General features: G+C 45.9%; 1 protein-coding gene across 2 annotated transcripts in view; it reads left to right on the top strand.

Moving 5' to 3' along the window:
- Positions 1–2357: 2357 nt before the first annotated feature.
- Positions 2358–23102, top strand: part of LOC141073034 (uncharacterized) — a 29619-nt gene continuing 8874 nt past the window's right edge. Inside the window, exons 1-2 of one of the 2 annotated variants that reach the window (XM_073560347.1) lie at positions 2358–3160; positions 3814–4040. In XM_073560347.1, coding sequence (XP_073416448.1) covers positions 2821–3160; positions 3814–4040 — 567 coding nt within the window. In that variant the 5' untranslated portion in view covers positions 2358–2820. Of the gene's footprint in view, positions 3161–3813; positions 5462–23102 lie in introns of those variants that run through there. The other variant, XM_073560337.1, reaches the window with a different exon arrangement.

The raw sequence follows: 23102 nt of genomic DNA, 5'->3' as shown, positions 1-23102 counted from the left end.
GAGCCCTCTAGTTTAATGGCCGCCGGGGGTGGGCATCTTCCACACCGCAGACACTCTTGTGCGAAGTGGCCCAGCTCCCCACACTCATTGCACCGGGGCTGTGAGGGTCAGCCTCTCCGGGCATTACCAGGCCCTCAGGGTCCAGGATTGAAACTAGGCCGACCAGTCGTGAACTCGGTCCTTCTTTTCACTTCGGCCAACTCACCCCTGATGTTCTTCAGCTCTTGTTTCATCTCTTCTATCCATTGTGGCTCCCCAACAGCGTTTACGGAGGCCTCCACATTCCGGACCTTTTCCATGGGGACCGCCATTCCCTGCTCCTGCTCTTGAGCGCGCACCTGACTCCCCACCTCAGAGAAGGCCATAAGTGGGTTCACTAGGACCTGCTCCCGTAATGCTTGCTTTATTAACGGGTCTCAGAGTCCAGTCACTAACAGGTCACATAGGGTAATGTCGATGGGTCCTACCCCTATGCCGCCCTTCCGCTCGATGGCCGTGTATAACTCCTGGAGGACATTCATATAATGGGTGATGGTCTCCCCCTCTCCCTGCATTCGACTGAACAACCGGGTCCTCAACTCTCCCACATTTGTTGGATCCCCATGGGTCTCTTCCAGAATCCACAAGACCCTAGGAAAGGTGTTGCGGTGTCCCGGGGGCCTCAACATTAATGAATCCCGGGCCTCCCCGTCTAACGCCATGAGAGCTACCTCGGCTTCCAGGTCAGGGGTCATCGGATGCATTCTGAAGAGCCCTCGCATTCGCTCTGTCCAGCTCCACAGCATGGTGTTGGAGCCGGAAAACCTTGGCAGGTTGCTTAGCATAGCCCCCAAAGAAGTGCTGGACCGGGGGCCCCCATTATTTGCGGAATCTACGGCCCCGCTCTGGTCTGGGGCGCTGATGTCCGTGCTTGGAGACTGCATCCTGCCGACTATGCCAAATGTGATATTACCAGGTACGCGGGATGCAGTGAGGAGATGCGAGACGGATTGAACTTTAGGTAATAACTTTTATAGATTGATGTCAGTAGGGCTATCCTAAGCAGCCAAACAAAATAACAGAAATCGTCCTTGCAGGGACCCAATACAAGTGAACACTGGTAATGAGAACACGACTACTCCGGCAGCAGCCGGTCACTATAGGGCCACGGTATGGCTGACTACGGGTCCATAGTTATATTATGCTGCTGAGGATATGGCGTAGTCTTCGGGCGTTCCGGCGCCCAGCCGAAGCAGGGGCACAACAGGCCCTAGAAGAGTTCTTTGGCGAAGTGTCCCCCTGCAGAGGCAGCGGAGTACCGCCCGGGAGTGGGAGAGTCGAGGCCGCAGCCCCTGAACCGGGGCGGGCAGCGGCGGTGCTGAGTGGCAGTTGGTAGGCCACCAGTGCAGCCAGCGGCTGCAATAGGGAGCCTGCGGTGGGCGACGGCCCGGCCCTTGCCACTGACTGGAGCGGGGCGGTGGCAGCTGCGGGTGGCAATGGACAAGCTGCAGCTGCGGTCGGGAGTGGAGCGGTAATGGCTGCGGGCAGCAGCAGGCAGGCCACGAGCTGGAGTGAGGCGGCAACGGCCGCAGATGGCCGCGAGCAGGCCGCAGTCGCGGGCAGGCCGCAGCCACGAGTTGGCGTGAGGCGGCGACAGCCGCGGGCTGGAGTGAAGCGATGGTCTTCTGTCGGTTGGCTCGGCAACGTCTCCCTGCAGTCCACCGTGAGCTGCGGGCTGGAGTGAGGCGGCAACGGGCGCAGGTGGCTTTGGGCAGGCCGCAGCCGCGAGCTGGAGTGAGGCGGTAACAGCCACGGATGGCCGCCAGCAGGCCGCAGTCACGGGCTGGAGTGAGGCGGCAACTACCGCAGGTGGCTGCGGGCAGGCCGCGGCTGCGAGCTGGAGTGAGGCAGCGATGGCCGCGGGCTGGAGTGAAGCGGTGGTCTTCTGTCGGTTGGCTAGGCAGCGTCTCCCTGCAGTCCACCGTGAGTCTCCCTCCTGTCGCTGTCTTCTCTGGTTACTGCTCATGGTTCTGGCTCCCTGGCGCTCCCACGGTCTCCTGCTCCTTCTCTCCCGTTCTACTGACTCACTCTGACTCGTGTCCTCCGCCCCTTTTATATAGGCTCCTTCCCCAACCGTCCTGTCAGTCTCAGCGGTCCATCTCCTAACTCTGCTCCCTGGAAACAAACCCCCTAGGAACCTAGATGACGGTCCCCTTGTTTCCTGCTCGGACACTTGGCGGGGGCCCCTCCTCCTACATGGATAGGAGCTAGGGACAGGAGCTATATCTGAGCTCACCCCCAGGCTTGAGCGCCAGAGACTGGACTCTGGAGTCCGAGGCTGTGTGGGTAATAAAGCCTCAGCAGCACAATCTGGAAGACAGAAGACTGCTGATCCTCTGTCCCAATTGATACTCGATGACACAGCAGCACGTGTGAGCCCAGACGCCAGATAGGAGCGAACCCTGAAACAGACTACAGCTGCCTGTACTGCAAGTGGAGGTCTACCTAATTAGCAGACAGAGATAGAGAAACTAGAATAGAGTATACAGCAGCAAGTACCTCAGAGAATAGCGCTAGAGAGAAAGCCTCACAACCCATCTGAATAAGGAGAGTCCCAAATTGCTTTCAGGCTGACCGACTCCAGAAGCATCTGTAACCTAAGCCCTGGACTGTACCTGCACAGCTCAGTAAAAGGTAAAGGAAACTGCACTCTGTTGTGTCCTCTAATTATTCCTGTGTCACCTATCCAACTCTGCTACATCTATCATCATCAATTATCCCAAGAAAAAGTGGAAGAATGAGGCGCATCACAAGGAGAATAAATACAAATGATTTTTATTAATGCCCATATGGCATAAGATTAAAACAGCAGACAAGGGGGGTAACGTGGTGGTGTGGCCCACCACGTTATATGAGAAAGAGGCAATGAGACAACTTAAGGATGGCATATGCTATCAGAGACTTTCCTTCAACCCCACATCTGTCTTTCAGGCGGAGTTGTGTGAAATTTTGGAGGATGCTTTCCAACTTGGTCTGATATCGAAAGAGGTGAAAGAAGGTCTGGTTCCAGCGTCCCCACGAACTCCATGCCTCTATCTACTCCCGAAGGTCCACAAGGATTCGATATCTCCTCCCGGTCGTCCGATAGTGTCGGGAAATGGTGGTCTCAATGAAATGACAGGTAATTTTCTGGATTTCCATTTGAGACCAAGTGTTGAGAACCTGCCATCATATTTAAAAGATACTGGAGATGTACTTAGAAAATTAGAACAAGTAAATTTGGAGGAGGATATGTGGCTTGTGACCTGGATATAGAAGCATTGTATACTTCCATTAGGCATCATGACGGGTTACAAGCAGTTAACACCTTCCTCTGTATGACAACTATGGATCATGGGTTCATCTCTTTCTTATTGACCCTGTTGGAATTTTCACTGACCCATAATTTTTTTATTTTTAAAGATACCCTCTACCTACAGCTCCAGGGCACTGCTATGGGGGCGGCCTTTGCCCCCTCATATGCTAATTTGTTCCTGGGGCTGTGGGAGAGGGATATCTTTTGTACCAACCCTACCTCTTTGAGCACTCAAATTATTTTTTGGGCCAGGTATATAGATGACGTTCTTGCCATTTGGCAGGGCAGTGAAGAAGATCTGATATCCTTTGTGCAAGAATTGAATAACAACGATATCAATCTTAAACTCAGGTACCACTGTAGTCGTACAACGGTCGACTTTTTAGATGTACGCATTTCCAAGGATGGGAAAGGAATGCTACACACCAAAGTATATAGGAAGGACACAGCGGTAAATTCTCTCTTGCATGCTTCCTCAGCACATCCCAGAGCTTTGAAGAATAGTATCCCGGTGGGACAATTTTTACGTACCAGAAGGGTGTGTTCAGATGAAGCATCTTTTACAACACAAGCACAAGATTTGGCGTTGCGCTTTGAGGAACGTGGTTATTCGGGACGTGTGATCCAACATGGTTGGCGGAAGGCATCACGCATGGCACGCAAAGATCTTCTATACTCTAAGAAGGAAAGACCCGGCTCTACACAGGTGAGATTTATTTCTACCTTTAATGAGCAACATACGCAGATAAGAAAGTCTTTGGAGAAATTTTGGCCCATACTCACCCATGATTCCACCTTGACAAAGTATACGAAAGATTATCCATCTATTACTTATAGACGGGCCAAAAACCTCAAAGACCTACTTGTACATAGTTGTTATAGAAAACCAATTCCTAACAGTTTTGGTACAAGGGGTCCGAAGTGTGGGTTCTTTCCTTGCAGAGATTGCGCAGCATGTGCCAACCTGGAGCGCTGTTCATCCTTCCTTTCTGGTGATGGTTCAAGAGAATACCAAATCACACAACATATTACCTGTGGCACCGAGGGTGTGATTTATCATGCATCCTGTCCCTGTGGCCTTGTCTACATTGGACTTACTTCACGCCAGTTGCGTGTTCGAGTACGTGAGCATGTCCGTGACATCATTAAGGTGGGGGATGTTGCGGACATGTCCACCTTGAAACCCATACCTCGGCACTTTAGGGGCATGCATGCATGTGATGCGAAACTTCTGAGAATTAAGGGTATCGATCGTGTTTTCATAGATGGACGGGGGGGGCAATTGGAAGAAAAATCTCTCCCAGCTGGAAGCCAAGTGGATAATGAGGGTGGATTGTGTGCGACCCAAAGGCCTCAATGAGGTCTTAAGTTTTGCTCCGTTTTTATAGTTATGTTTTTGGTCTGATTTTAATTCTTCTATTTCTTTTTCCTACTTAGATTTTTTTGGTCTAGTCCTGTTTGCCTTTCTGGCCCCTGGATATCTGGACAAAGTGATCTATTAGGCCTCTTTCACACATCAGGTTTTCGCCGTCAGGCGCGATCCGGCGCTTTTGACAGAAACCGGATCAGTCGAAATGCAATGCCGGATCCGGTTTCCCCCCCATTGACTTGCATTTGCGCCGTATCGCGCCGGATGGCCATGCGTTTCATCCAGTTTTCGCCGGATCCGGCAATGTGTCGTAATGTGTCGCGATCCGGCGTCTGGAAAAAACGTCTACTGTAACGTTTTTTGTCTCCGGCGAAAAAGCCGTACCCGCCGGATCCGGCGCGTCCGGCTTTTTCACACAATGAAAGCCTATGAGCGCCGCAATGCGCCGGATCCGGTTCTTTGGTCTGAGCATGCTCAGTAGCTCTGCCCACAAGACATATATAAAAGCAAGACAGTGGGACCCACAGCCACACCCAACATGCCACCCAAGAAAGCAACCAAGCGAAGCAGGAGAAGGCAGGAGACCACTGCAGCACCATCAGCACCACCACCACCCCAAATGGAGCAGCAAATAGAACATGCTGAGGAGGGGAGGCCAGCAGCAGATGAGAGACGGTAATTATCAAATCCCCCATTCCTCCAAACTAGGGCCATGGAATATCAAGATATTCATTGGCCCTTTGTTTCTCTTTATTCAACAGCCGCCAAAGAGATGCAGCAGCAGCAGCAGCAGAAATGGCATCACTGGCAGCAGCAATACCCACAGCCATGGAGTCTGGCCATCAACAGGACAGCACATCTTCTTCTGGGAGCCCTCCCTCGCATCATCAGCATTTGACGGTAAGTTTTTATTTCCAAAATCCATCATCTCTGTAATATATGTCTATTCATTGCCTTTTATTTCAAAACAGGAATCACAAGATCAAGAGGAGCTCCCAGAAGAAGAAGGAAGGGGTGGACAGACACCTGGAGTGGGCTCACAATTGGTAAGTTTTTTGCATCAAACGCAGAAACACAACATCACACTACACACAACACATAGAAAACAATGTTCTGCAGACCACACACAGCAAACAAATGCCTACATCCAAAGACATAACATTTTTTGTTTTCTTCTCTAGTCTTCCCAATCTGGTGCTCGGCCAAGAGGTCCTCGCAGTGCCTCCCAGGGTCGTCGGCGACAGCAACGCGGCGGTCACCAGCGTGTAAGTATAAATATTTTTGCTTTTTTTTTTGCACTTTTTATTTCATTTCTTTTGTGGAGGCTAATTATGTTATTTTTGTCTTTTTCTTTAACAGCCTTCACAGCGTGCTCCCGACTCTGACGGTGAGGATGGAGGACTCGATGTGGACCACCTCATCGATCTCGTCAGAGAAAGGGAGCCGCTCTGGAATATGGCTGACCGCCGCCACGCTGACCTTATCGTTACCCGACGACTCTGGGAGGAAATCTGTTCTCTCCTTGTGGGCCGCTGGGAGGACCTCGAAGCTCGGGCCCAGATTAAAGAGCGTAAGTATATACAGTACCGGTTGCTTGATGTAAACCAGTGTTTCCCGAACTCCAGTCCTCGTGGTCCCCACGGATCATGTGTTCAGGATTTCTATTTACTATGGAAATCCTGAAAACATGACCCCTGGGGACCATGAGGACTGGAGTTTGTGAAACACTGATGTTGTATACTAACCACTCCTTTCTCGTTTCAGGGAACAGAATTGTGAATCGGTGGCGGTCTGTGAGGGATCGTTTCAAGAAGGAGTTCAATAAAGAGATGCGGGCCCCGAGTGGATCTGGAGGACGCAGGAGCAAGTACAAGTACGCAGAAGCCCTGTCGTTTAGTATTTCACCTAAAAAGTTGTGTTTATTGTTGGTGTTAAAAGGTGAAATACTTTGCATAAAACACAACCAGGTACACACCTGTGGCCTAAAGGTAAAAATAGTAAGACCATGACAAGATAGCCAACTTTGGTTGGCAAAGGTATATACTGTTGGTCCAGAAGGTACACAAGTTTAGGGCACAAATCTTTCACACTCTGTCATCCCAGTGTACTCTGCCTTGAGGTGACATAAAGTATAGTGGAAAATTGTCCCTGAAACCGTCACAGAACTTCTAGTGGTAATATTTCCAATGACAACATCCATCTTCGCCAGTAACTTGCTCTTCTCTCCAACCTGCACTTTCTTCTCTACAACCTGTCAAAGAAGGGCTGTAGGAACATGCTATATCTAGTTTTCCAGTAGCCAATCCCGTTCGGAAGGCCACAAGGGTCAATTTTAAAAACCGGATCCGGCGTAATCCGTCGAAAAACGGATAGAAAAACGGATAGAAAAACGGATGAACCGGATAAGACGGATCCGGTTTTGTCTGTCAAGAACAAGACGGATCCGGCAGAAAACCGGATCCGGCACTTCAGGTTTTACAAAACATTTGCCGGATCCGGCATTCCGGCACGACGCCGGATCGCGCCTGACGCCGAAAACCTGATGTGTGAAAGTAGCCTTATGTCTCACATGCAACACTACATTGAAGCAAATTGATTTACGACGAATAGATTGAACAACGTTTGTTTAATTATGCATTGTATTTTTTACATATATGCCTTGTTTTTCGTCTTCTACTGCTCTATGAGTATTGCTGCTAGTGGGTCACATTTAGCTTGAGTTGTGAAAAATGGCAACTAACCTTTTTATCATTTTTTTGGGAAATAGATATAGATATTTTGTCTGCTTTATGTACATTCTATATGGATATGTTTTTTATAAAAAGCTCCTTTAAGGTGTCATGATATCTCTATTATGCTGTGGATTATGTTGATATATCCTCTGTTTATCTCCATATATATTAAATAAGTTACATTTTGTGCTAATTGTGAGGGGATATAATGGGGATGGTATCGATCTGGAAACCAGGTTCAATATACATTTCTCGATCCTTTTGATCCATGCATAAAATAATATATATGCTCATATTTCAAATTTTCCCTGACATAGCGCTACAATGTGGCGTATTAGATGTATGTATTTTTTTGGGTATTATTATGGTCCTCTATTTGGACACATGTCAGGTGTACTTTTATACTTTTCAATCGATCAAACAAGTATAATATACAGTGGGGAAAAAAAGTATTTAGTCAGTCAGCAATAGTGCAAGTTCCAGGCGTCTGTAATTTACATCATAGGTAGACCTCAACTATGGGAAACAAACTGAGAAAAAAAAATCCAGAAAATCACATTGTCTGTTTTTTTTTCATTTTATTTGCATATTATGGTGGAAAATAAGTATTTGGTCAGAAACAAGCAATCAAGATTTCTGGCTCTCACAGACCTGTAACTTCTTCTTTAAGAGTCTCCTCTTTCCTCCACTCATTACCTGTAGTAATGGCACCTGTTTAAACTTGTTATCAGTATAAAAAGACACCTGTGCACACCCTCAAACAGTCTGACTCCAAACTCCACTATGGTGAAGACCAAAGAGCTGTCAAAGGACACCATAAACAAAATTGTAGCCCTGCACCAGGCTGGGAAGACTGAATCTGCAATAGCCAACCAGCTTGGAGTGAAGAAATCAACTGTGGGAGCAATAATTAGAAAATGGAAGACATACAAGACCACTGATAATCTCCCTCGATCTGGTGCTCCACGCAAAATCCCACCCCGTGGGGTCAGAATGATCACAAGAACGGTGAGCAAAAATCCCAGAACCAAGCGGGGGGACCTAGTGAATGAAATGCAGAGAGCTGGGACCCATATAACAAGGCCTACCATAAGTAACACACTACGCCACCATGGACTCAGATCCTGCAGTGCCAGACGTGTCCCACTGCTTAAGCCTGTACATGTCCGGGCCCGTCTGAAGTTTGCTAGAGAGCATTTGGATGATCCAGAGGAGTTTTGGGAGAATGTCCTATGGTCTGATGAAACCAAACTGGAACTGTTTGGTAGAAACACAACTTGTCGTGTTTGGAGGAAAAAGAATACTGAGTTGCATCCATCAAACACCATACCTACTGTAAAGCATGGTGGTGGAAACATCATGCTTTGGGGCTGTTTCTCTGCAAAGGGGCCAGGACGACTGATCCGGGTACATGAAAGAATGAATGGGGCCATGTATCGTGAGATTTTGAGTGCAAACCTCCTTCCATCAGCAAGGGCATTGAAGATGAAACGTGGCTGGGTCTTTCAACATGACAATGATCCAAAGCACACCGCCAGGGCAACGAAGGAGTGGCTACGTAAGAAGCATTTCAAGGTCCTGGAGTGGCCTAGCCAGTCTCCAGATCTCAACCCTATAGAAAACCTTTGGAGGGAGTTGAAAGTCCGTGTTGCCAAGCGAAAAGCCAAAAACATCACTGCTCTAGAGGAGATCTGCATGGAGTAATGGGCCAACATACCAACAACAGTGTGTGGCAACCTTGTGAAGACTTACAGAAAACGTTTGACCTCTGTCATTGCCAACAAAGGATATATCACAAAGTATTGAGATGAAATTTTGTTTCTGACCAAATACTTATTTTCCACCATAATATGCAAATAAAATGAAAAAAAACCAGACAATGTGATTTTCTGGATTTTTTTTTCTCAGTTTGTCTCCCATAGTTGAGGTCTACCTATGATGTAAATTACAGACGCCTCTCATCTTTTTAAGTGGTGGAACTTGCACTATTGCTGACTGACTAAATACTTTTTTTCCCCACTGTATATGGAATGTCAATTTACAATACTCAAGCTGTTACTCTTTGTATGATCACTTCCTGCGGGGTGCGACTCCGGATGCTCGGCCGTTTGACTGTTGTCATGGACACGCGTCTCCCAGGCACCGCGGGTCCCGCCCCTCAGCTGATGCATCGCTGTCTGGCGGGTTCCTGTGACGTGAGACGCCGACTCCATGACTTCCGGTCTACGGTACTAACGCCGGAGCCGCCGCTACACCTGCATTATGATGGGGCCATGCATGGACTATTTAATGGCCATCTATCTTCCACTCTCTCAACCCCCCGAGGAAGCTGACGCGAAACGCGCGTCGGGGTTGTTCTCTCACCCCCAGGTATGCATCCAGCACTTTGCTGACATTTGTTTATATGAATTAGGGTCTGTATGTTCAGTGGGCATTGTGCAATTATTCTAGGCTGCTATTTTTCATGCGCCAGTATTTGGGCCATATATTAATACTTGGAATTTTTGTATACATCTTTGATCGGTATATGGTTTGTCTGATTTATGGGCATTAATATAATAGGCGGCACTCCAAGTATGTGCCTATACGTATATTTCCACATGGCTTATTTACATATTATGTCTGCCTATTTTTATCATCATGCTCATAATTATTCTGATATTTAACCTAGTAGAGGTCATTTTGATCCTTTGATAATTTATGGTTATTCATATCATATATAATCAGTCATCATTACCTTTTGGCCATTATCCTTTGTCAAGATTGGATGTACTGTGTACATTATACTTATACATGCACATAGCACTTTATCCTCTTCTGTTTCCTTTGTAGCACTTCTGTCTAGCGCACATGCGCCTATGTGTCATTACTGTTTATGTGCTACATTGTGTACATGTACAATTTCTTGTCATGCGACCCTTTTAATATGGATTTATGCATCACTGGTGTGGTGTTCACACCTGTATGTTTCTTCTCTTGTTCTTATGCCATATGGGCATTAATAAAATTCATTTGTATTTATTCTCCTTGTGATGCGCCTCATTCTTCCACTTTTTCTTGGGATACCTATTGTATTAGGAAGGGCGATATGTATTGAGACCTCTTTAGGACTCATCTATCATCATCAAATGCAACATCTTCTCTATCACAACTGCCCTGGGACAAAGCCCTGCCTCTGGAGAGCTGTACCAACTTGGCTGCATTACCACCAGTCCCAGAGGATTTGCCCTGCAGCGCTGGACACCACTGACCAGAAACCACAGGTGGCGTCAAAAACACTTTATAACAAACTTCATTATAAACTTTATCATCCCTTGTAAATATCCCCTTTTATTGGACGCCCAGGGCCACGGACCGGGTCACCGCTGCCGTGACACTGCCCCTTTAAGACGTGGCCCGGAACCGGAGTATTCCCACTGCCCTGGCGGGAGCTCCAGTTCCATAGAGTATAATGGGCTCCACATAGTGCCCCATACAGTATATTAGACCCTACATTAAAAAAAATACCTCTGCTCATTGCACCGCTGCTCCAGTCTTTTCATGGTGTGTTCAGATCCTCTGCATATCAGTGGGGGAATAATGGGAGAGGGAGCGCCAGCTGACACTCCGTCCTCCATCATTGCTTTCAACTGTACTGGTATCTTGGATGCCGACATAATTGAAAGTGTGATGCTGAGTGAAAATGCGGTGTTGGGAACTTCGCATGCCAGATGTACTCGGGGACCCGTCTGGCATCACAGGCCAAATATACTCACCTTGTGCACCATATTTGGCCTGTGAACCAGAGTTTGACATGTGTGATCTAGAGGATATGATCTGGGGTCTCAATTATCTAAGGGGGTCTGCATTCATTTAGGGTACTGGTCTGGGGTCTTGGACTGGTGTCTGTATAACCTTATGAGGGCGTGAATCTGTATTTATTTTTTTACAAAGTTTGTTACGTTGAAGATTTAGGGGTCAGATTTAATATGTATTTTACTAAAGGGGTCAAGTCTGGGGTCTGTTTATATTCAAAGGGATTCATTTCTGTATTATTTAAAGAAGACTGGTCTGGAGTCTATATTTATTCAGAGTTATGATTGGAGTCCTATTCTATAGGGGTCTAATCTGAGGTCTGTAGTAGTTTAGAGGGTTTGTTCTCTATTTGTTTATGGGGTCTGGCCTGAGGATTGTATCTATTTAGGCGTTGTGATCTAATGTCCGAATTTAGGGGTTCTGGTTTGTGGTCTAAGTTCTATATTAGTTTAGGGGATCTTGTCTTTTTTTTATATCTATTTAGAGGGCCTGTGTTTATTTTGGAGGGTCTGATCAGGAGTCATTATTTAGGGATCTAATCTAAGGTCTATACTAGTCTAGTCTAGCGGTCTGGAGTCTGCATTTCTTTTGGGGTCTGGTCTTAGGTCTGTATTTATTTAGAGAGTCTGGTGTGGGGTCTGCATTTATTTAGGGGGTCTGGTCTGCAATCTGTATTTGTTTTGGATGCCTGGTCAGGGGACCTGTTTTTAGGAGTTCTGGTTTATAGCCTGTATTTGTTTAGGGCATATTGGGTCTGTAGTCATTTTGGAGTAAAGGGGCCACATGTACTATTTGTTATTCACACGTGGTATTTTAGGGGTGTGTCTCATGTACAGTATATAGGAAGGGCATAATACAATATTTTCTACAATCTCCTGGATATTTGATGGACACAGATATGAACGTGCCCTCAGGACACCAGATGATGCTAAAGATCTGTTACAATAGTTACCCAGACTTGTCCTAACTAACTGCAGGCAATGATGGCTTTTTCACAATGTGATCATGCCTGCTACACTTGTATGGAGAGCTTTAAACTAGAACAACATGGGAAGGGAAGCAAAAGACCAGAAAAAGCCATACACCTGACAAATGCTATTGAGAACTCTGCTATTAGAAGTGGAAAGAAAGAACAAAGACAAAAGAATCTAATTAATAAAAATATTTGAGAAAGAGAAACCAATCACAAACTGAAATGTTTGTATACTAATGCACAAAGCATGGGAAACAAACAAGGAGAATTGGAACTACTAACACAGGAAAAGAAATATGATGTCATTGGAATCACTGAAACTTGGTGGGACAATACACATGATTGGAATACAAGACTAGAAGGATACAATTTATTTGCAAGAAACAGACTTGATAAACGAGGAGGAGGTGTCGCATTGTATGTTAGAAACGCGTATATCTGCACAGAGATTGAAGCTTCAGAGACTGGGAGTTCTGTGGAAACTGTTTGGGTAAGAATACAAGGACAGAACAATGGAAAGGACACCATTGTAGGCATTTACTACAGGCCGCCTGTGTAAGCTGAAGATATGGATGAACTCTTTATGCATCAAATGGCCAAGTTCTCCAAAAAATATGACATAGTTGTCATGGGAGATTTCAACTATCCAGACATTTGTTGGGAATCTCTCTCAGGCAAAACTAACAGGTCAAGGAAATTCTTATGCTCTCTTGCTGACAACTTTATCTTCCAAAAGGTAGGGGAGAAAACAAGGGGATCTGCTACCTTGGATCTAATCCTTGTAAACAGGGAGGAAATGGTTGAGGAGGTAAAAGTGGCTGGGACCCTAGGAGGTAGCGACCATGCTATTTTAGAATTTTGGATAACTAGAGGCGGAAGACCTGTGAAGACTCAGACGTCAAGGATAGATTTCAGAAAGGCAGATTTTAAGGGATTCAGAAAGAGAATTGGAGGGATCCAATGGCTGGATATCCTTAAAGACAAAAATGTCCAGGAAGGATGGGAAATATTGAAAAATGAAATTCTCAAAGCACAGTTGTTAACAATTCCGAAAAGAGGGAAGAATAGGAAGCATTTAAGGAGACCAGGATGGATGAACACAGAACTTAAGCACATGCTAAAAAGGAAGAAAAAAATGTTTATAAAATGGAAAGAGGGAGGGATATCTAAAGAAGAATATAATGCTGTCTGCAGAACCTGCAGGGCACAAATCAGATTAGCTAAAGCTGAAAATGAATTGAGGCTTGCAAGAGATGTCAAAAGCAATAATAAAGGATTTTGGGGATATGTCAAAAGTAAAAGAAAAGTCAAAGATGCTATAGGATTTTTACAGGATGAAAATGATGAAATGGTAAGACAGATTGTTGAGAAGACTGAACTTTTAAATTCCTATTTTGCATCTGTTTTCTATCAGAAAGGAAATGTAACATCAACTGTTCTTCACTGTCCTATTAAGGGAATAGAAGAACCCAGGATATCTCTCAACAGAAAGATAGTGAGGAAACACTTAGCTAACCTAAATGAATTCAAGTCTCCAGGTCCAGATGAATTACACCCCAGAGTACTGAAGGAGATAGCAGAAGAAATTTTTGAACCCCTCTCCATAATCTTTGAAAATTCTTGGAGAACAGGAGAAGTCCCAGAAGACTGGAGAAGAGCAAATGTTGTTCCTATCTTCAAAAAGGGGAGGAAGGTGGACCCAGGCAACTATAGGCCGGTGAGTCTGACTTCTATACCAGGAAAGATCTTTGAACAAATTATTAAACAACATGTATGTCAGTACCTGGATAAGAATGAAGTGATTAAACAGAGTCAGCATGGGTTTGTAACTAATAAGTCATGTCAGACTAACTTAATTTCCTTCTATGATGGAATCACTGATTGGGTGGATCAAGGAAATGCTGTAGATATAGTATATCTTGACTTCAGCAAAGCATTTGACAAAGTCTCTCATACAATCCTTATAGAAAAAATGACTAAGTATGGAATGGACAAGGCAACTGTTAGGTGGATTCATAACTGGCTTAGTGATCGGACCCAAAGAGTGGTCGTAAATGGCTGCACATCCAGTTGGAAGAATGTCTCAAGTGGGGTACCACAGGGCTCTGTCCTGGGCCCTGTATTGTTCAACATCTTTATCAACGATTTAGATGAAGGAATTGAGGGTAAACTGATTAAATTTGCTGATGACACAAAGCTAGGAGGGATAGCTCATACTAGAGAAGAGAGAGAGAGGATTCAAAAAGATATAAATAAACTGGAGAAGTGGGCAGCAACTAACAGAATGGTTTTTAGCAGGGAAAAATGCAAAGTACTACATCTGGGCAATAAAAATGAAAAAAGCATATACAGAATGGGAGGAATAGGGCTAAGCAACAGCACATGTGAAAAAGACTTGGGTATACTAATAGATCACAGACTGAATATGAGTCAACAGTGTGATGCAGCAGCAAAAAAGGCAAATGCAATTCTAGGCTGTATTAATAGAAGCATACAGACTAGATCACGTGAAGTCATTATTTCCCTCTTCTCCTCTTTGGTCAGACCTCATCTGGAATATTGTGTCCAGTTTTGGGCACCACATTTTAAAAAAGACATCAACAAACTGGAGCAAGTTCAGAAAAGAGCGACCAGAATGGTGACCGGTCTGCAAACCCTGTCTTATGAGGAAAGGTTACAGGATTTGGGAATGTTTAGTTTGCAAAAGAGAAGGCTGAGAGGAGACTTAATAGCTGTCTACAAATATCTAAAGGGCTGTCACATTGTAGAAGGATCAACATTATTCTCATTTGCACAAGGAAAGACTAGAAGCAATGGGATGAAACTGAATGGGAGGAGACACAGATTAGATATTAGAAAAACTTTTTGACAGAGTGATCAATGAGTGCAACAGGCTGCCACGAGAAGTAGTTCTCCTTCAATGGAAGTCTTCAAACAGAGGCTGGACAGACATCTGACTGGGATGATTTAGCGAATCCTGCTTTGAGCAGGGGGTTGGACCAGATGGCCCAGGAGGTCCCTTCCAACTCTACGATTCTATGATTCTATGACTTGACATATAATTACCAATATAACTAAGTACAAAAATTGGATTTTGGCAGAGGGCTCTGTTAGGCGTCAGGTTCCTGCCTCTGCACAGCAGGAATCCCGGAGCCTTGCCATCTGCAGTCTCCCATTCCTCTCCAGCTGCAGAGGAGCCTGCTCAGCAAAGACATTGTTCTCAGCGTCTTGCTCAGTCTACTACTGTTGGCTTGGTTACTGCTGATAATCAGGGTTCAGCTATAGTAAACTGCAATAGCCAGCAGCGAGCAGCTCCTGGGACTAAGTCCTTCTTTCGGTCCACTGAGCATGCCCTTGGGAAGTCCTCTCATTGGAGGTCTGAGGTCACATACTCAAGTCCTATTGCTGCTCCCATTAGACCACTAGGAAGGTCCTGGAAGGACGCTGCTATAAAAGAGTTGCATGGCCGTACTGCCATACGCTAGTATAGACTCTTATGTTTATTTGTGTGTCTGATGATGGATGCATGCATCTGGTGACTGACTCATTATAACTCCCCTCCCTTGGAAACACATGTTGGTTAGAGATTCAGAGTTAGAGTCAGCCCCAATGGGTGGCTATGCTCACACCACTGTGCTCCTAATACTCTGCACACACTAGCGTCCGATGGTGTCGCCCACTGCAGGGCACTATCATACCATGGCAAGTGCCAGCTACCGCCTGTACAGTGCCTTGCGCAACCTGTGCCCTTATCTGGCCCAACCCTGGGCAATTAGAGGCGTCTGCCTGAGCGGCTCTGTGCACCCCTGCACTCTTATCTGGGATTATTATCCCTTGCTGGCACCGCTGCAGCGGCGCCAAGCGCTAGTGGACTAGAAGGACTCTAATCCTGTGTCCTTGGGACAGAGTCCTGTGTCTGTATTCTAGCGCTCATCTGGCCGAGCCCTGTGAGCTTAACAGGCTTCGGCATTTACTTTGTGTGGCCCCGCGGTTCTGTGAAGTAACAGAACTCACTTCTGTATACACCGGGTGACGCTAACCCGCGTGTGTTCATTTATTGTCTACCAAATAACCTCCGCCATTACCGAGCAGCAGTTCTACATCTCTGCACGGAGGACCTCAGGCTGCGAACGCACCTCATTGTCATTTTAATTATTTGGTGCGTTCTGCCAGCCTAACAGGGCTATGTGAGTCACACTCATTGCCCATGGTAATACTGCAGTCTGCAACATAATTTTCTACTCAGACCTTATATTGTCCTGTCCAGTAGCGTAGCTACCAGGGGGGCAGTTGCTCCAGGCCCCACGCTCTAAAGGGGGCTGTTCTGCCCTCTGAATAGGGCAAATATGTTTGTATTATGTGCTGGTTTAGTTATAGCACCATCTAGTCGTGGATGAATTTATAGCTGTGTCTTAATAATAAATAATCTTTATATAGCACTATAGCACTAACATATTCCGCAGCGCTTTACAGTTTGCAAACATTATCATCTCTGTCCCTGATGGGGTTCACAATCTAAATTCCCTGTCAGTATGTTTTTGGAATGTGGGAGGAAACCCACACAAACACGGAGAGAACATACAAACTCTTTGCAGATGTTGTCCTTGGTGGGATTTGAACCTAGGACCCCAGCGCTGCAATGCTATCCACTGAGCCACCGTGCACCATGTCTTAAATAGCTTTACAGCCTGTGTCTTTAACAGAGTGTTGCATTGTGGGTTAAAGCAATGTATTCTGGGATGAGGCTGATGCCATTTTCTTCTGTGTATTTCATAAGGACACACGTGTTTATCTGTCCTACTGTAACTCCCCTACTTGAGTTTGTTATCTGGGTAAAGCATATCTGGTAAGATTAATATCTTTCTTGCAATGCAGTTTGTTCACAGATGTTATTAACTGTATGGCAGCCAGTGCACAGCAGATGTAATTAGACACATGTGTATTTCTATGTAAAGTTTGCATCACACTGTATACTTCCTGTAATTGTGTTAGCTGTGTGATCATCTGCCCAATACTTCCCCATGCCATTTGTATTCTTTATAGTTTTACCGCATGTTCTATGCTCTTCGCCAATAAACAAGTTAGACTACAGAGAACAGTCAACTTATTTTGGAAGATAGAAGGTGGTTTATGCTGTATGCTAGAGTGCACACCGTATCAACGTGTGTTATGAGTTCATTTTCCCCTTCACCATTGAGGTCTGATGAACTCCCTCTTCTGGTGAAGGAAGGTAGTGAGGCTGATTACCAAGCACCTGAGCTGGGAGAGGATGACTGGGCGACGGGGATCTCTGACTGGATATAAGGCAGCCAACGCCCTTCCTCCTCGCTGGTGATTTCTCTGTGGAATTCTAGGAGACCAGTCTGATTCCTGCTCCTCAAAAGCTAAGTTTTCTGCTTTGCCTTTTTGTATTTGTGTTTTGGTTTTAGTTTGCCTTGCTTTTCTGGATTCTGCCATTCCCTGCTGGGGTGAGCTGAATTTCTTTTTTGTCGGTTGCTCTGTCTTCAGAAAATACCTGAGTACTGACATAGTCTTTTTGAAGCCTAGCGTCTTCAGGGCCTTTTTTCCTGTCAGTCTGTTGGTTCTTATTTTCATAGGGTTTTTCGTGGATTGCAGACAGCAGCTTTCCTATCCTGTCCTATCTAGTTAGCTTGGGCCCCATCATTTGCTCAGTCTATCTTTCTATCTGTGTTAGTGTTTTTTCTTCTTGCTTCACCGTCATTATATGTTGGGGGCTGCCTATTGCTTTGGGGTCTGCTCTGGGGCAGTTTAGATTTCCCTTTCTGTCTTTAGGCTAGGCAGTTTTCCGGCTGTGATCGAGGGGTCTAGGGCATCGTAGGAACCCACCACGGCTACTGCTAGTTGTTGTTGATAGGTTCAGGGGTCTGCAATCCGATAGCTGCCAACTTCTCTGGTTTTCTGGACTTAGCTAGCATTTCTGTTTTTGCCTCCTACGGTGACTCATTCATAACAAACGTGTATGAAGGCAGAACAGTAAAACAGATGCTAAACGCCTGCGATAGTGAATACGACTTAAGGAGCCATTTGTACCCACACCACACTGCCTGCAGATACTGCAGCGGCCACCATACAGTCACAAGTACCGAGAGTGCAGCCCGCCATCAAGCGCTTCATCACGCCCACCACTTGGAAGCCCGCCGCACATAGACAGTTTCCCGCCAGTATACGCAGCAGTATGCAGCTAAACTCACAATGTCTCAAAACAGCACATCCTCACTCAAAACGAGGTCACGAGCAAGTTCTGGCAGGTCATCAATAGCAGAGCTCGCTGCTGTCGCTCATGCAGAGGCCAAAGCATCCAAAGCAAGATCCTCCTTCGCCGAGCGAGAGATGCATCTAATGCTGAGACAAGCAGATCAAGACACGGAAACTGTAAGTCTGCAAGCTGAAACCGCACGTTTGCAGGCAGAGAAAGAGGCAGAAACTGCACACCTGCAAGCGGAAACTGCACATTTACAGGCAGAGTGAGAGGCGGAAACTGCACGCCTGCAAGCCGAAACTGCATGTTTGCAAGCAGAGAGAGAAGCCGAAACTGCACTCCAGTAGGCAGAGCTAGAAAGACGTGTGGCAGATAAAGAAACAGCAGCTGCAATAGCTAAGGCAGAGTATTTAGAAGCTATGAAGCATCCTGATTCTAAGAGACGCAGCAACATTCTCGGACCAGATTAAGAGCAGTAAGATCCAGCGCAGCGTGTCGCAAGGTACGTCCGTCAACATTCCGGCGTGGATGATAGCCCTGACGCATCATATCGCTCAGCCCATGCCGATTACCAGCGATCCAACCTCGAGCTTCACTACCATAGGCGAGGAGATGTCCAGCACAGAGATGCCGACCACAGCTACCGTTCCACTGAGAAGGTACAGCTCCCATCCCGCCTTAAAGGGCCACCTTCTTCACCGAGAAGGTACTGCATAGACTATCCGAAGTCAGAAGCGTCTTACAGGTATGGTGATACACCACACACTAGACATGACTATAACACACCGGCTCGTACCAGCACTGACGGAGCCACCATGGACTTTGCAAAGTTCTTTGCCCACCGAGAACTGGTTACAAAAGGACTTGTAAAGTTCACTGACAAACCAGAGAACTATAGGTCATGGCGTGCCTCGTTCCAGAACGTCATTCGTGGTCTGGACCTTTCTTGTAGTGAGGAGTTAGATCTCCTAGTAAAGTGGCTCGGAAGTGAGTCGGTCCAACATGCCAAAAGACTGAGAGACATTAATGTAAAGCATCCCCGCACAGGTCTATGTAAAGTGTTGGAAAGACTTGATGAATGCTATGGGACAGTAGAAGTCATAGAGAATGCTTTATATAAAAAAATTGATGATTTTCCTAAGATAGGGCCTAAAGGTTATCAAAACCTTAGAGAACTGAGTGATTTATTGATTGAGTTACAGGTTGCCCAGGAGGAAGGAGACTTGCCCGGATTGGCATTCTTAGACACTGCTAACGGTGTCAATCCGATAGTACAGAAACTTCCTTACAACCTACAAGAAAAGTGGATTACATGTGGTTCAGAGTATAAACAAAATCATATTGTATCATTCCATTCTTTCACTGTATTTGTTGATTTTGTCACCAAGCAATCTAGGATTAGAAATGACCCTAGTTTTGACTTTACTCTGTCGTGTTCCACTGCCCCCGGTGTCAAACCTAGTAGGACTCCCGTGGCAGTCCACAAAACTAACATTGTTTCCACAGGCCCTCCTCACAACGTGAATAAACCTCCTCCGGATGAGAGCAAGCCTCAGGATGTCAGTAAACATTGTCCTCTACACAAGAAACCACATCCTCTACTAAAATGCAGAGCCTTCAGGGAGAAGTCTTCAGAGGATCGTAAAAGGTTTCCTCTAGAAGAACAACATCTGCTTCAAATGTTGTGCCACCACAACCTCTCACTTCACCAGGAACTGTGAAGCTAGCGTGAAATGTGCATAATGCAGCAGCACGGATCACAATACAGCCATACACCCTGGATCAACTCCACGAGTGTTGTCACAAGCAGGGGAGCACGATGAGAAGCAGAAAGACACCGACGAAGACACCCGTGAGGTCAGCTCTAAATGTATGAAGTTCTGCAAGGGACTCACAGGATGAAGGTCCTGTTCAAAAATCTGCCTTGTCCGAGTCTATCCTGCAGGCTGCAAGGACAAAGCCCTCAAGATATACACAATCCTGGACGACCAAAATAACAGGTCCCTAACCAGATCCATCTTCTTTGACAACTTCAGCATTGTAGGCCCTGGTTCTCCCTACACCCTGAGGATGTGTTCAGGTACCTTTGAGACGGCGGGGAGAAAAGCAACCGGATACAAGGTGGAATCCATAGATGGCCAAACCTGCCTATCGCTACCGACCATCCTGGAATGCAACCAGATTCCTGACAACAGGTCAGAAATACCTTCACAGGAGGTGGTGACACATCACCCCCATCTAAAGTGTATAGCCCACCTGATACCTGAGATGGATTCAGGAACCCCAATAGCTCTACTTCGGGGAAGAGATATACTACAAGTCCACAAGGCTAGAGAATGTATAAACGGCTCCAGGAACGCTTCGTACGCACAGAGGCACGACCTTGAATGGGTCATCATAGGAGACGTCTGCCTAGGAGGAGCACACAAGCCGGCCTTAGTTGACAGCATGCTTACCAATACTCTTGAAAATGGACGTCTGTCTCTCTTCCAGCCATGTAAGAGTAGCTTCCTGGTAAACGAGTTGCCACACAATGCTCCTCTACCTTGTCCGTTAGCTGATCCTTCCTGTGAAGACCACACATGTAACGGCAACCAAGATCACATAGAGTGCACAGTTTTCCACAGAACAAGAGAAGACAACAAGGTAGCAATGTCCATAGAAGACAGACTGTTTTTGGACATCATGGATCGAGAGATGGTAAGAGATGAGTCAAAGAGTTGGATGGCCCCTCTACCGTTTAAAGCCCATAGGCAACGCTTACCCAACAACAGAGAACCTGTCTGCGGTCAATTTGTCTCTGTTAAGCGTAAATGTCAGAAGGCACCGGAAATGAGAGAGCACTTCTTTGCCTTTATGGAGAAAATACTTCAGAATGACCATGCAGAAATTGCATCTGTACTCTTAAGATTCCGAGGAATGTTGGTATCTACCCATTTTTGGCATGTATCATCCTAAAAAACCTGGTCAGAGAAGAGTAGTATTTGAATCAAGCGCGAGATATGAAGGTGTCTCGCTAAACGATGTCTTTTTGTCCTGCCAAGACCTCAACAACAGACTTCTAGGAGTACTTCTTTGCTTCCGCAAAGATGCAGTGGCATTCATGGCTGACATACAACAGATGTTTCATTGCTTCCTTGTCAAAAAAGAACATAGAAACTATTTGAGGTTTTTCTGGTACCGTGATAATGACCCCTACAAAGACATCATGGAGTATCAGATGAAAGTACACATCTTCAGGAACGGCACTTCCCCTGCTGTCGCCATCTATGGTCTTAGACATTCAGCCAGAGAGGGCGAAGCAAAGTACGGGTCGGATGTTAGATCGTTTGTGGAGAAGGATTTCTACGTGGACGACTGCTTGAAATCCACACTCACAGATGAATCGCAAGTCAGTCACCTAAAGAGGACACAAGAAATGCTCGCTTTGTCCAATTTGAGGTTGCACAAAATTGCTTCCAACAGCCAAAAAATGATGGCAGCTTTTCCCTCTCAAGATTACTCAACTGATCTAAAAGACTTGGATTTAGACACAGACTCCCTTCCCATGCAGCGGAGCCTTGGTTTGCTCTGGGATTTGAAGAGAGATGCATTTACCTTTCGGACCAACGAAGAAGAAAAACCTTTCACATATATAGGCGTCCTGTCCGTGATAAACAGCCTGTACGATCCTCTAGCATTTGTAACCCCGTAACTCTCCAAGGTAAAATGATGTTGAGAGACTTCACCCAAGAGATGTCTGAATGGGATGATCTGCTTCCCATGGAAAAGAGAGATCTGTGGGTAAGATGGAAGAAATCTTTAGAAGCCTTGTCAGATCTTTACGTGGCATGACCATATGCTTCCGTGCCATCAACAGGAGTCAAGATGCAAAGGCTCTGTATCTTCTGCAATGCCTCAACTAAAGCAATTGCAGCAGTAGTATATCTGAAAACTACTGACATCAAGGAACAATGCCATGTAAGGCTTGTTATGAGCCAGGTAAAACTAGCTCCAGTCCAGTAGCACACAATACCCAGACTGGAACTCTGTGCGGCTCTGCTAGCAGTAGAGTTAGCTAAACTTATCTCAAAAGAAATTGACCTGGAAATCAAGGACATTGAGTTCTACTCAGACAGCAAGGTAGTGCTTGGGTTCATTTGCAATGAAACTCGATGCTTTTATGTTTACGACAGCAATCAAGTGCTAAGGATCAGGAGATCAGTGGCACTATGTGTCCACACACCACAATCCTGCAGACCACTCAACTAGTTCTGCTGAATCTAGACACCTTAAGGACGCGACCTGGTTTATGGGCCCTGCATTCTTATACCATTCAATGCCTTACAGTGACGAATCAGACACCTTTGAACTGGTAGATCCAGATGCAGATGAAGAAATCTGCCCATCTGCCCTCAGGTATCCACTCTACAGTAAGTACGGTGACTTCAGACAATCACCTGAAATCCCACCATTTCAGCAGGTTTTCAACCTGGAACTCGCTTGTTCGTGCCATTGCTTATTTAATTCATGTGGCTCAGTCTTACAAGTCAACATCAACCACCAGTCAGAAGTCTTCTAAAGATGGCACCACTGCAAGCACGCCTTTACTGCTCCAAACCTGGAAAATGAAGTGGCATCAGTTGATAACAAGCGGGGAGTGTTCTGCCCTCTGAATAAGGCAAATATGTTTGTATTAT

Source organism: Dendrobates tinctorius, unplaced genomic scaffold (assembly GCF_039654945.1).
Source record: "Dendrobates tinctorius isolate UK_male_01 unplaced genomic scaffold, ASM3965494v1 ptg000014l, whole genome shotgun sequence".
In the NCBI taxonomy this organism is placed as follows: Eukaryota; Metazoa; Chordata; class Amphibia; order Anura; family Dendrobatidae; genus Dendrobates; species Dendrobates tinctorius.
This window is presented reverse-complemented; position numbering and strand designations above follow the sequence as displayed.